At 42.3% G+C, this 15,341-nt stretch overlaps 1 protein-coding gene across 2 annotated transcripts in view; it reads left to right on the top strand.

The window, feature by feature from the left end:
- dyrk4 (dual-specificity tyrosine-(Y)-phosphorylation regulated kinase 4) overlaps positions 1-15,341 on the top strand; it is a 43,982-nt gene that overhangs the window by 6,880 nt on the left and 21,761 nt on the right. The window contains exon 1 of one of the 2 annotated variants that reach the window (XM_034223301.1): positions 13,852-14,410. The exons of the other annotated variant lie outside the window; for it this stretch is intronic. Within the exon in view, the coding sequence (XP_034079192.1) occupies positions 14,387-14,410 (24 nt within the window). The 5' untranslated portion in view covers positions 13,852-14,386. Of the gene's footprint in view, positions 1-13,851; positions 14,411-15,341 lie in introns of those variants that run through there. 2 annotated transcript variants of the gene reach the window in all.

The following is a 15,341-nucleotide window of genomic DNA, read 5'->3' as shown; positions in this document are numbered from 1 at the left end:
GGTGATAAATATAACCACCACTGTCTAAACCAGCACATTCTGCCACTAATATTAACAGTAATACAAGCAACAATAGTAGCATAACTAAAAGAGGACCTATAAGATGTATATGGTGAAGAAAAATTGGTCGGCTACTGGTCAATTGTAAAATGATCCAGAAGCAGTTTAAGGAAATTATTACTGTGATTGCACAACTAAAATAATGTAATTATATTGCACGTTTTTCATTTTTCTTCCAGATCTCAACAGTAATAAGATATTGGGTTGATGTTTTATTTTCTATGTAGTGTTGAAAGTGTTTTTTGTAGTCTTTATTTGGAGTCACTTCATATTTATATTACATAATGTACAACTATCATACTGATCTATACAGGGATCCATCTTTAAGCTTTTTTTATTCCCTAGTATTATTTGACACAGCCAAAGCAGAAACAAAACAAAGCAAGGGAGTGTATACAAAACGATTGACACGTTTTTTTTAAATAAATGTCCTATTACAATAAGACAGAATACTGTTAAATAATTGTGATAAAGATAATCAGAATTATGTTGGTCGTTGTCATGCCTGTGTCGGTCTCTGTGTTGGACAGAGTGTGTCAGTATACACCTGTAGCACCTGCTGAATGAGATAGGCATGACTGCCAGCTGGGAAGGTATACAGCTTTATTTATAGAGCACTCCAGACCAAAGTGCTGTACAGTCAAATAAACAAAACAAAACATACAAAAAAATAACACAGCACATCTCACACACCATAAAATAAGTACAAGTAAAAACAATAGACAATTTAAAAGCAATAAAAGCAACACTCTAAAATATGTTAATATGCTAAGGAGAAGAGGATGGTTTTAAGAAGCGATTTAAAAGCAGATAGTGTGGCAGCCTGTCTGATATGCATGGGCAGATCGTTCCACAGTGTGGGAGCTGCTACAGAGAAGCAACGGCCCCCTCTGGGCTTTGACTTGGTTCTGGGCACATTCAGGAGCAGTTGATCCGCTAACCTGAGAGGGCGGGTGGGCGTGTAAGGGTGTAGCAGCTCATAAAGATATGGTGGGGTCATGCTATTTAGGGATTTAAAAGCAAATAAAAGGATTTTGAAATGAATACTAAATGTATTGGCAGCCAATGGAGCGAAGCCAAAATGGGGGAAATGTGGTCATATTTCCGTGTGCCAGTTAAAAGCCTTGCTGCAGCATTTTGCACCAGCTGCAGACGAGCGAGGGAGGACCCACTGACCCCCATGTAGAGAGAGTTACAGTAATCCAGCCGAGTGGTGACAAAGGCGTGGATTACTGTCTCAAACTGCTGTCTGGAGAGAAAAGGTTTTATTTTGGCTAGCTGCCTCAGGTGATAAAAGCTCGTTTTTACCACCGATTTAATCTGACTCTCAAGTTTTAGTTCAGGGTCCATTTTAATGCCGAGGCTCGTAATGGTGGGATTAGTGTATTGAGCCAAGGAACCCAGGTCTACAGAATTGGTGCCAGTGGTGCCACCAAAAAACATTACTTCTGTTTTTCCTTCATTCAGTTTTAGGAAGTTGCACGCCATCCAGGCCTTTATGTCCTCTAGACCAGGGACTGTTCTAGGGGGGGCCAGTGCCCCCCTAACACTGACCTCTGACCCCCCTGTGCCCCCCTAACAATGAAACGTTTTTGTTTTTTTTAAATGTATATTTTCTGGTACTCGGTTTGCCAAAAACTGCAGGATTTTGTTGCTGTAATGTGAGATTGTGCAGACACCCTTATGTAAAGTAGAGATGTAACAATTCATTGCCTTTATTTTTATATAAATATGGTGTTAGTGCAAACATTGCACTATAACTTAAGCTGAAGCTAACAGTAATAACTATAAGATCTATCTGAAATAAATAAGTGTACTGAAACAAATACCAATAACTGTATTGCATTGTTTTCTTATGCGCAATTACTTCATACTGTCTAGTTCTCTTTTTCGTCCTGCATTTATTGTGCCCCCCTCAGAAAATAAATGGCCCCCCAGTGGCCCCCCCAGTCAAATTGGTCTAGAACCGCCACTGCTCTAGACACTTTAGCAGTGGGCTAATTGAGTAACCCTCCTTCTTTTTTAGTGGGACATAAATCTGGCTATCATCAGCCTAGCAGTGCAAGGTAACACCTGAGCCTTGGATAATAAAGCCGTTAGAATCTAAGACAGGTTCTCCATTTGCCTACTGTGTTTTAATGACACTGCGTGACACCTGAAGACAACAAACGTTTCAGCCCTCATTGTCCACATCTGCCAAACATGTCGTCAGATTAAAACCTGCAATTTGCGCTAATTGTAACAGTTTGAAGGCAGTGTATCGTCTGTGTCAGTAGCACGGATGTCGGGCCTATTGTATCCAAGCGGCGACAAAAGCGGATCACCTTGCGAGGTTGTTGTGGAAGGTAACAGGGGAGTCGGTGCTTATGGGGTCAAAAGAAGGACGGACAATGCTCATCTTACCTGGGGGACAAATTAAGCTCACCTATGCCCTCTGTAGGAGTAAAGAGAAGGTTTCAGAGGGTAGCATTGTGGGATACAGGCAATGCATGAAGTTACTTAGATGGTTTTAGCACAGGCAGCAAGATTTTAAAAGTAAGTAGAAAGAGAAGGGACACATTCTTTGGAAGTAAAACATAGAAAAATGGGTTGCCTTGAAGTTTGGAGTCAAGAGAGGTAACATCAGGGCCATTTAAGGGCAATTTGTGTGGCCCTAGAGATGCCCGGCCATCATCACTCACAGTCCTGGCGGCACCTCCTCCATCCTCAGGTTCTCAGACCTGGCAGAGGGCAGAGTCTGGGGCATTCAGGTCAACAGCCGCGCTGCACATGATAGGGAGTAAAGCATGCAGTGTTGTCCGCACATTTAGCACTGAAACGTGTGAAGATAAAAAATGTATATGGATGTCAACTCGCACACACACGTACCTGTACAAGCTTTTATGCCACACATGCTTCAGCTGTCTCGCATCGGGCTAATCATTTTATGGGATTGGTATTATTGAAAGAACAGTAGGGTTCTGCGTGGCGGGCAGAGCCGTACATGAGGCCCTAGGTTGGGACTCATTCCAGGGATTGGAAGCAGCAGATCTTGGATGAAAGGATGATTAATGAGGTAAGGCTTGCATAGCTGAGCAATACAGCATTATGTTGCTTTGAAAATTATACACTGTTTAGGTAGAGCATGTATAAGGAGAAGTTAAGAAGCTTCTATCTGTTTGAGTATGGACTCTTTCTTTTAAACATCTCTTGGGACTTTTACAAAACAGCAAAAAAAAATGTGGATGCCAACAATAGTTACATCACTGAAATTGGTCAGGACATCAAGGAACTTGACCAATTTTTTTGTGAACTCTGCAAACATTTGCAATGTTTTAATTATTTTTAGCAGATGTTGAAAGCAAGTAACGAAATGAACAGCTCCATGTACCGAATATTTAGGTTCCTGTGTTTCTTTACCTGAAACTTAATACAAAAGAAGATAAGGAAGTATGTATTGCCCTGACAAATGCCATGACCTTACCTTAATCTCTCTCTAATTTGATTAAGGGTCTTACAATACATACACAATGTTTGTATTGGGTTATGTATTGTATTTGTATTATTGAATTGCTTCCCAAAAAATCGTAAATGAAGACAAGGGCAAAGAAAAAGCTGTTGCAGGGTCATTTTTTCCAGGCCATGTTTCTCTGAAGGCTGCATCGCTATGAGGGCTAAGAGATGAGGAAATCACAAAAGAGTTGTCTTAGTACAATAACTGTTATAACGTTTTTATAAATGTTTTGAGGTTGTAACTTTTAATACAGTATGGCTGTGGGAAATAGATTGGTTTTTGGTGATACCACATAAGATGAAAAGTAAATGTTTTTAGGACATTGGGGCAAAGGGTTAGGATTGTCTGTTTTTCGGTCTGTAAGCCTCAAAGGTGAGGGGTTAATATTCTAGACTCAGAGTTGTGGAAATTGGAAAATGCTATTGTATATAGTGCCACCACGGTCCAATATCCTGAGAAGAAAACTAGGGAGCATTGCCTATGGCCCAATTCTGGTTCTATGTCTGGTCAAGAAGAGAGACAGGAAGCACTTCGATATCTGTTTGTGGTTATTACAGTACACAAAGTGATGTGTCATGTATTATGAAGGACAAGAAGATTATGTGTACCTTTTTATGTTGGTGGTTTTAAGGGCCTGCCACAGTAGACAACAAATAATCAGTGGTAGGTCAAGCTCTATCAACCACCCCACAGAACACGCCCACAAATACACAAAACATTTTATAATCATGGTGTAATGTCAGTCTATGAAATATTAACAAGGCGAAGGATCTCATAAGCACAAACAAACATTGAAAATTAAATAAAGAGAACATTTATAGCAATAATTGAGTGTTACTTATTGAAAAGTGTCATTCTGCAAATGTCTGGTGTTTAGGATTTACTGGCATATAGTGGTGAGGTTGCAGATTGCAACAAACTGAATACCTTCCACTTACCCCTCCCTTTTCAAGTATGAGAACCTATGGTGGCATTCAAGTAACATAATACCCAGAACGAAACACGATATATAAGAATTTCAGTCAAAGTTCTAGGTACAATGTTTTGACGAAGCAGTCATTTATTTGTATGTATATGCATACGTACTAAAGTCAAAATAAAACATATACTATTTGAAACACAGCCAGTTTGGTTTGTCCCTTTTGGGCAAATGTGCAACACACAATCCTTCGACCAAACAACTTGGTTGTTGGAACCACTGGTATTGAAAACATATGATCTTATGATAGCATTTTTACAGTTTTGATTATTATTTGTCACATATATTAATCAAGGGGCATAGTGAGCCACCATATTTACCATGCAGTTGCAGTAAATGTCATCAAAACACAACAACTTACCACTGCCCCCTTCACACCCCCTGCTCTAACTCTGTAGCTACATGTACTGTATATCACTGAGTGATCACACAGTGTGTATATATACATCAGTACAGAATGTTCCTGACTGCAGCTACACAGCAAACATAATTATAATGAAGGATTTCCACTGGCTTCCATTAGCTCATTTTGACCTTGACAGAGCTTTTCTACAATTAAACACTGGTTAGTGTGACTGGACACAAGACGAATAAAGGAGTTTGTTTGTTTTGAATCACCCTCTTCACGTGGCTAATGGGATTAGCCTTGGCCTGAGCCCTGCTTAATTTGCAGCTGTGTCCTTGTCAATCACATAAACACAGATGAACTTCAACAAAAACAAACACACTCAATCACTCAGTCTTTAAAGGATGATACTCAAGCAAAACATTCATTATTTGATTTGACCTATTGGGGGTTATTTTAATACAATGACTGATTGTTCATCAGCTACCAATGTTATAGTTGTTCTAGTTGAGTCAGTGAAACTCCCTGGACTATGTTTCTTTAAATCTTGTTCCACTAGATTTCTATTCATAGACGACCTGATGAAAGAGTCAGGCCAAATCGTCGGAAAATATGTTGTTAATCTGCTCATCCAGACCAATTTCCATCACCATTATCATGTAAGCCACAATTGAGCCTATAATTGTCTCTATGTCTGTGAGAGTGTTTAAGTGACTTCGCCTGTGTCAACTTGTGAACTCGACCCATATCTCACATGGTGACACCCTGTCATTGAGAAGCATGCTCTGCGTCTAAAACTGCAGATGCTGCAAGCTGGGTCAAACTACCAACACTGTTCTGTTGCCAAATGAGAGTTACTCTGATACTGTCTGTTTTGGCTGGCAGCGCACCTCTTTTCAGTTTGTCGAGTCTGGCAGCTTGTAGCAATTAGCCAGTACCCAAAATAATTTATTTTGGTCAACTACAAGGAGGAACACCCGCTGTTCATTATTCAAAGTTGGTTTAAACACGTGGTCAATTTGCAGCCCATGCAGGCCAACACCTGGTCAAAGGATCGTTATAAAGCCATGGACTACATTTAGTTGAATTAAAATCCCAAGCTATAGGGAGAACAGGGATACAGAGGATACCCCTGTGTGTCACATAAGTTTCAATTGCTGACAGGGCAGTAATAAAATACAGTAGCCTGGAGCTTCAGGCTACAGAAATAGCAAACATTTTCCTGTCACCAAAACATGGTGATGAACAGTTTTTATTTTTGGTAGAGGGGAAGAAGTTATGTAAGATACTTCTAGTCACTCAAGAGGACGGCTCCTTTTATTTGAAAACATTTCAAATGAAAAGTTACACTGGCTTGTAAAAGTGAAGGAATTAATATTGCGTCGATTTGTTTGGCCCAAAAGCTGTATTTTGAGCACCATCGTCTCATGTTTATAAAGTTCTTGATTTGGCTAGAGTGCACATTTGTTTGTGGAAACAATGTAAGAAAAACACAAACTCTTTGTAATACAATTTGTCATATTTGTTTAATGCCAACAGGATCTATAGCAATCCGCAAATGTGGCTTTAAGTTGGTTTACTCACTTCGGTTGTCTACTCTAGACTCTCAACTATTATACAAACAAGCATTACATTACATTGCATTTAGCTGACGCTTTTATCCAAAGCGACTTACAATAAGTACATTCGACCAGGAAGACACAACCTTGAAGAAAACAGAATCATATAAGTACATCAGGTTTCATAGAGCAAAACATTTCAAGTGCTACTCAACTAGCTATAGATAAGCCAGTCCTTTATTAGTATATAAGTGCTTTGTTAATAATTCTATCGCTCGAAGTGGAGTCGAAAGAGATGAGTTTTCAGTCTGCGCCGGAAGATGTGCAAGCTATCTGCTGTCCTGATGTCAATGGGGAGCTCATTCCACCATCTTGGAGCCAGGATTGCAAACCCACGTGTTTTTGCTGATGGGAACTTGGGTCCCCCTCGCAGCGAGGGTGCAGCGAGTCGTTTGGCTGATGCAGAGCGTAGTGCACGCGCTGGGGTGTACAGTTTAACCATGTCCTGGATGTACGAAGGGCCAGATCCATTCGCAGCATGGTAAGCAAGTACCAGTGTCTTGAAGTGGATTCTAGCAGTTACCGGAAGCCAGTGAAGGGAGCGGAGGAGCGGAGTGGTGTGGGAAAATTTAGGAAGGTTGAAGACCGGACGAGCCGCTGCATTCTGGGTGAGCTGCAGAGGTCGGATGGCACATGCAGGTAGACCAGCCAGGAGGGAGTTGCAGTAGTCTAGGCGTGAGATGACGAGTGCCTGGACCAGAACCTGCGTCGCTTTCTGTGTCAGCTGGGGACGCATCCTCCTGATGTTGTAAAGCGTGTATCTGCAGCAACGGGTTGTAGCAGCGATGTTTGCAGTGAAGGACAGGTTGTTATCTAGGATCACACCCAGATTCCTTGCAGTCTGAGTCGGGGAAACAACACAGGTGCCGATGTTGATAGTCAGGTCAAGAGTGGGACAATCTTTTCCCGGAAGGAAAAGCAGCTCAGTCTTATCAAGGTTGAGCTTGAGGTGATGAGCAGACATCCACTGAGAGATGTCAGCTAGACAAGCAGAGATGCGTGCGACGACCTGGGTCTCTGAGCGGGGAAAGGACAGAATTAATTGGGTGTCGTCAGTGTAGCAGTGGTATGAAAAACCATGCGAGCTAATGACTGATCCGAGCGAGTTTGTGTACAGGGAGAAGAGGAGGGGACCAAGAACAGAGCCCTGAGGGACCCCTGTAGTTAATTGACAAGGGTCGGACTCAGACCCTCTCCCAGTTACCCTGTAGGTACGGTCTTTGAGGTATGAGGTGAGGAGGGAAAGTGCAGAGCCTGAAACTCCAAGTTTTTGGAGAGTGCGAAGGAGGATCTGATGGTTCACCGTGTCGAATGCAGCAGACAGGTCCAACAGGATGATGACAGAGGAGAGGGATGCTGCTTTGGCAGTGTGCAGTTCCTCAGTGACAGCAATGAGAGCAGTTTATGTTGAGTGACCTGCCTTGAAACCAGACTGGTGCGGATCCAGAAGGTTGTTCTGATGGAGATAACAGGAGAGTTGTTTAAAGACAGCGCGTTCAAGTGTTTTAGACAGGAACGGGAGTAGAGAGACAGGCCTGTAGTTTATAACATCAGACGGGTTGAGAGTGGGTTTCTTTAGGAGAGGGTTTACTCTTGCCTCCTTGAGACTGTTTGGAAAGTGACCAGAAGTTAGAGAAGTGTTGATGAAATGGGAGAGAAACGGTAGAATATCAGGAGCGATAGTCTGAAGGAGGTTTGAAGGGATAGGGTCCAGAGGACAGGTGGTAGGGCGGGCAGAGGTAATGAGGGTAAGAACCTCACTTGGAGAGAGGGGGGAAAAGGAGGTTAGTGTGTGGGTGGAAGGAGGGTCTGGTGACCCAGCGGTGAGTAAAGGTGAGTCAGAAAAAGAAGAGCGAATATCATCAACCTTTTTTTCAAAGTGGATAACAAAGTCGCTAGACAGAAGTGAGGAGGGGGGAGGGGCTTTGGGAGGGTCCAAGAGGGTGGAGAAGATGGAAAATAGTTTTTGGGGATTGGAATAGGAAGATTGGATCTTATCTTGAAAGAAAGTGCTTTTTGCCTGAGAGATCAAAGCAGAGAAAGAGGAGAGGAGAGCCTGATAGGTTAGGAGGTCGTCACGGTGTTTGGATTTCCACCGTTTCCGCTCTGTTGCCCTAAGGATGGTTCTATTAGCACGCAGTGCATCATTTAGCCAGGGAGCAGGAGGGGACTGACGAGCCTGCCGAGATGTGAGAGGACAGAGAGAGTCCAGAGAGGATGAGAGAGTAGAGAGGAGAGTTTCTGCAGCAGAGTTTGGAGGCAGGAGTTGGAACGAGTCAGATGAAGGGAGGGCTGAGAGCACCGATGAGGCAAAGGTAGAGGGGGAGAGGGAACGAAGGTTACGGCGGACAGTTGCAGGATGAGAAGAGATTAGTTTGTTATGTTTGGAAAGGGGTAGAGAGAATGAAATGAAGAAGTGATCGGATGTGTGGAGCAGGTTTACAGTGAGGTTAGAAGTAGCGCAGTTCCTTGAGAATATGAGATCAAGGACATTGCCAGCTTTATGAGTTGGTGGGGACGGAGACAGTGAGAAAGCAAAGGCGGTTAACAGAGATGTTAGTTCGTCTATCTTCCCTGTCTGGAGGTTGAAGTCTCCGAGAAGTACAGCGGGAGGGCCAGTTTCTGGGATGTGTGAGAGGAGATGATCTAATTCCTCCAAGAAGTCCCCCAATACGCCTGGTGGACGGTAGAGAACAACAATGGTTAATTGTATAGGATGGGTTACTGTGACGGCATGGAATTCAAAGGTGGAAGGAGTGAAGTTAGGTAGCTTGAAGAGGGAAAAGCTCCATTTGGGAGAGAGCAGGAGACCAGTGCCACCTCCTCTGCCAGTGGGTCTGGGTGTATGGGAGAAGGAATATGCTGTGGAGAGAGCTGCTGGGGTGGATGTGTTGAATGGAGTAATCCAGGTCTCAGTGAGAGCAAGGAAATCCAGGGACTGCAGGGAAGCATAGCCAGAGATGAAGTCAGCCTTAGGAACAGCTGACTGGCAGTTCCACAGGCCACCTGAAACTAGATGTTGGATCTCAGTGGAGCATGTGGGATAGATGAGAGCAGGCCAGTTATAGCGATTAGGAGATACACGGGACCAGTGATAATTGCAAGAAGACACATGAACAGGAATGGAGAAAATACACATGATTATAGCCTGAGGGGCTAGAAAACTAAAGAAAAGAAAAATAAGACACCAGCAGTAATTAGCTGAATCAGAGTAGGATTTGCCTCCTCTTTGTCTCCCTCGTGACTCCAGCAGGACTCCAATGTCTTTGTCAGTCTTAGACTCCAGCAGGACTCCAATGTCTGACGCTAAAGCTGACGCTCCATGAAAGAGCTACCTATAATGGACGCCTGATTGCTGAGTTCTCACAGCTGTGGGGCCACGCCCCTCTAATTAGTTAACTCTCTACAGCTGATGGGCGACAGCAGACTGGCCCTGCCTATATTGTAATGCAGGCTTGAGTGCCCACTGCGACCTGTGTAACAGGTTCCCTTGAGCAGATCTGAGATTTAAAATCTCTCAAAAGCGCCGTTTTAGCTACAATAACTACAGAACAATTATACAGAGTAGAATAACAGCCCCTCTGCCGGTGTCTCCTAGATACAGTGGCAAGTGAGGAGGCAGAGGAAAGTGATGGACGTCTGTTTAACCACATGGGAGGCTCATTAGAGATGCACCTCCTCCCTGTCTGACTTCCTCAGCCCCATGAAGAGCCCACCTGGGAGGATATCTCTCCCTCTTGAACCCCCTCCCTTCTCCTTACCTGCCTCCCAGAGGCATCCTATACAGGAAGCAAAGTGTCAGGCCCCTGCTGCTGTGTCTCCGGTTCAGGATGAGTCCCTTGTTGAGTCCCAATCCACACGTCACTGGCAGCGGCGAAGACAGAAAGCACTCCCTCTATCATTATAGAAACAGCAGAAAACAACAGCATCCTCTCACTGTCTGTCAGCAGCCTGCCGCTCTACTCTGTCTTTATCCCGGAGCAAAGAAATATAGTGTGGAGGAAACTGACACAGAGGAAAACCAAAGGGCACCAAGGTCCCAAACCAACATAGTGTAACCTTATATGAGTTGGATTAGAGTCCAGAGTGTAGGGGAGAGGTATGAGGAACCACAGTAAGCTCTGCGTGGAGAAGTTATACATATTCTCCGGACACATCTGAAGAAGACAGTGGAAATCCAGAATTACTGAGCTTTGCAGCATCAAAGCACTGTCAAGTTCCACAAGAATTTGATTACGTCAAATGGAGTTAAGGAGCAGCACAATGACTTGCAGTTTCTAGACTTACAGCAGGAGGAAAAGCAGTCCTGGTATCATCTTCAACATATTTCATATTGCTTCCGAGGGTGGCTACCTGATCTCTGACCTGCTGCGTGACTTCCTCCCCCATGGATGGAAATGTTGTCTCGAGGCTGAAGTGGGTTTCAGGGTGTGCTTGTGACAGCATGGGGGAGATGTGCTATGTGGGAAGACGCCTGCTGTGGTTTTAGCCTCTTTCAGGGCTGCTGCTGGGGCAGGAACAGGAGGGTCCAGCCTGAGGTATGTTTGGGAGGCAACAGGATTTTCTCTTTCCTTTCTTCCTCCCTTTTTTTTCTATTTCCTGTTCCTAACCCTTTAGTCTTTAGGCTCACTGTTAGCAAAGTCTTGTTTTTGTTTTTGCTCATGTCAGAAAAAGAAAAATTAACTGTGACACTTTGTTTGATCTATTATTAGTTGCCATGGTGAGATATTCTTTATCTGCATTGTTTTGCTCACCGATGCGTTGTCACCTCGGTGACAAAATGCACAGAGCATAATGACTGTCCCCGGTGAGCTTTGGCTGATTTGCCGGTGGTTTGAAGATGTAGGCTACTGTTTCATCTCTGCTACATTCTGAATATACTGTAAATTTCAGCGCTGGAGCATGACTTGCACTGTTCGTATGCAAGGAAATCTTAAATTAATAGTTTGACTTTTGCGAAATACGCTTGGTGTATGAGAATTTAGCTTTGGCTAAATATTAACAGTCACTTGAATGTTATCAGTCGAATAAATTGTGGCTTTTATTTGTCAGTGAGAACATAGTTTTGAGGTAGTCAGGCCCTTCTCTATTTTGAATCAGTAGGCCATAACTATCTATCGGCCAGATGGATCTACGCAACAATGTTCACAAACATTAGATAACGACCTCTAGTGGCTGTATATTATGGTGGGAGCAAAAAGGTAGTCAGGTGACATAGAACAAAGAGCAACTAAGTCCATAATAGAGGGTAGTTGAGTAGTAGTTATTTAAAGTTACATGCCTGAGTTAACTCACGAAAGCTGTCATAACTTGTGTGAAACATTTTAAGTGTCTAACTTAGTTAGGACATTAAACACACAAAAATAACTCTCCATATCCCCACTGTGCAATAATCATGATCTGTCTCTATGTAATATTTATCATATATATTTTATCATAATTCTATTTTATTCATTTATTTATTAATCCTGGTCATCTACATGACCATCCGAAGCTGTGTGCACTACTGGTCGAAACTGTCAGACCTTTTAATCTGTGTTTTAATATGTCTGTTTTTAAAGCACTCGCTGGAGCATGACTATAAATCTCGTTGTATTCTGTACAATGACAATAAAAGCTTTTGAATTTTGAAGGTAACATAACAAATGTGCTTATTTTAACCCAAACCGTGTGTTTCACTTCCTGTTAGTCCTTGTGTGTTAGTCCTGCTATTTAATATACTGACACATTAGATAACGGGTGAAGCTACAGCCAGTAGCTAGTTAGCTCAGTTTAGCAGGAAGACTTGAAGCAGCTAGCCTGGCTCTGTATAAAGATTTTATTAAAAAAAAGTCTAACTAAATGATAGAACAACTTCATGTTTTTACACTTTGTTTCCTGTACAAATTACACAGTCAAGATATTTGTTAATTTGCTGTTAAGCAGCTTCTGTTACTGTTGGACAAAGCTGCTTCCCCCCATATCCAGTCTTAATTAACTAAGCTATCATCATAGCTTCTTATTTAGCATAAATACAAGAGAATGATATTGTCATCTAACTCTCGGCAAGAAATCAAATAAGGGTCAAAATATCAAACTATTCTATTAAATTCAGTTGGTCTGTGGTTTCACTATAATGTGATGCAAAGTAATGTGTGACTCTGTCTAAAATGATATCACAGCAGCACATCTATTCTGCTCCAGCTGTAATCTAGGTTGTGTAAAATGTATGCCCTTGTTGTTATTAATCAGGCCAGATTTAAAAGAGCCTCCCACCCTGAGAGTGTACCCTGTCCTCCTCTTGTTGTCCCTCTGTTTCCCCACTCTGATGAAGGGCCACTCAACCAGCAGGGGCCGAACAAAATCCTGAAATCCTGTTTCAGTTCTTGCATGTTTTTTAGCAATACCTTACATATGTCTGTGACACATAATGTAAACACTATAGCTCCATGGATTTAACTCCATGGTCTCTGTTTGTTTTTATTGTACAGTTCACTTCTTAACCACAAACAGATTAGGGAATAAGGGAATAGATTAGGAGAGAGTAATAAGGAGGGCGGATACAGTTATGCTGTCCTGAGACTGATTACTGTAGTGGCACCGCTGTTACATAACAGCTGTCACCTCATCATAATCATCTCCTCATCGCATTAAGCAACTGAGTTGTATTATGTGGTGGGAATTAGTCTCTGGAGAACAATATTCTTATATAATGTCTGTTCTCGTGTTCTGCATTTTAGTTTATTCCCTGCTCTCTGCGTTGAGAAAACTTGGCGCTTCTTGGTCTGAAGTCTTTCTGTCAAGTCTGTTCAATGACTCAAGAAAATATAGTTGTCAGGTTGGGGACTATTTGTCTTTGTATTAATTAAACAGAAACATATTGTTCCTCCACTCTTCCTTTGGAGCGTGTTGGCCATAAAAAACATTTTGATCTCAAGACACCAACCTGGTTAGATAATATTTTCCTGCACTTCGAGGATGTAGTAAGGGGGGTCAGTTAATGTAGTTTCAGGCCTTTATAATGTCTAGAAGGTCTAGGTAGAATTGGGAATTATTACATTTTTTTTACTACAGGTTTGGAGCTATGAATTATAGGCATATTTAAAATATAGTATTTAACATTTGTTATTTTTCAAATCAATACTAAAACTCGGTAATCTGATCAGATGATATAATATATTATTTCCCCATGTATACCAACTTAAAAGGCATCATTTTCATTCATGATTAATTTAAAATTGTTTTATTTAGATTTTGCAGCTCGTTCAAAGTTGAAACACTTGAAATAATGACGTCAATCTGGATTGTTTTCACACGATAAAATGTTTCCAGTGTGACACGACTTTGCGGGTACAAAGCCTCTCTGGAGCTCAGTTTAACAGCCAGCATTCTTCATAACAGCCTCTGTAAATTGAGTGTGGCAACGACGTACATGCGTCGGTGTGAAACCCTCTCTGCTCAGCGTCGGTGTTGGAGAGCGCATCAGTCATACCGCATGGTGTAGGTGGATGACAGCAAACGGATAAATGCGATCTATATCGGGAAAGACCCGTCTGTCCGCGGCAGAAACCTGAACAGGTGGCTCCCTCAGAGCCTTGGCAGTAACGCGCCAAGGCGCAGAGACCCTCGACAGCTTGTCTCGCTAATCGCTTCTCGGACGAAAGCGCATTTACCCTCGTGCGCGTAAAACCAGGAGTCCTGCAGGTTTGGGTCAGTGGATGTGATCAGTCATCAGGATTGTACTCATCAGTGTTGATTCAGTCCTCTCCGTGAAGTTTTGGATAGTACGTCTTGTTTTTGAGCCTGGACTGACAGATTTAGATATACTATGACTCTTTCTTGGATTTTATTATCTCTCCTCTGAGTTTGGATTGCCAAGTAGTTGTAAAGGCTGACACTGAGAACACAACATGTTGCCAGAAATAAACAACAAGGTGAGCCACTTTGATATGAAAGCAAGTGGACTGGTCGATTGATAAAATAGGCTATTTTATTTGGATAAAGACTGTGGTTTGCTGGTTTGTATTCATTATCATTTGAAAGCTGTTTATAGTCAATCAGAGTGTCTCTATGAATTTATTTTAATTGCCTGGCTGGTCGGTATCAACCTCATACTTGTCTAAAGTTAACTTACATATTTCCTATATTTGCTTTTCCACGCAATAAGAATTTGTTTTGCCCAGATACAGGGCTTCATTCCAGACCAATTCCTTTTTGGGAAAAACCCTCCACAGGTATCATTTTACAATGGCAGAAAACAAATCTAAACCATTAGATTCGGTTTATCTTTTTGATCCATGCCGATAATTTGAAGTGATTGTCACTTTGGAATTATTTCTATTGGCCATTTGAATTCTTATTTTATTGTCCGCCCCCTTCTTCCTGACCCCATGCCAAGATGTGATGAAAAATCTGATCCATTTCTATTTCAGTCGTTGTTTAACCGCATTTGTTGTGCTGACATATTCCGCAGCCTATATGTGTTCTGGTGCATTTTTCACACCCTACATGGAAACTTGTACATGTTGCCCCTGCAGAATGAAACAGCCTGCGTGATTGAACATTGAAAAATGACTATGCATGTAGTCAGCTGATAGTGGGCACACATTTACTGTTTGTTGATGTTTACCTCAGTTGTTTTATTGCTTTGCTGACCAACTGACCCCAGATCTGCTCTCAGACTGTTAGCAGATTTAGACTTATACCTTTTGTCTCCTGTAGCAGAAAGGTGAATAATCTCAGCAGTTCAAGTTTAGCCATTCATCACGGCGTTATTTATTATAGGCACACATCTCAAGAGACTTGAGGACAGAGAGAGAAGGGGCGTGACTTCCAACGGTCTTATACCCTTTATATATACAGTCT

The sequence above is a fragment of the Gymnodraco acuticeps genome, unplaced genomic scaffold (genome assembly GCF_902827175.1).
Source record: "Gymnodraco acuticeps unplaced genomic scaffold, fGymAcu1.1, whole genome shotgun sequence".
In the NCBI taxonomy this organism is placed as follows: Eukaryota; Metazoa; Chordata; class Actinopteri; order Perciformes; family Bathydraconidae; genus Gymnodraco; species Gymnodraco acuticeps.
Note: the sequence above shows the minus strand (reverse complement) of the source record. Positions and strands in the feature narration are given on the sequence as shown.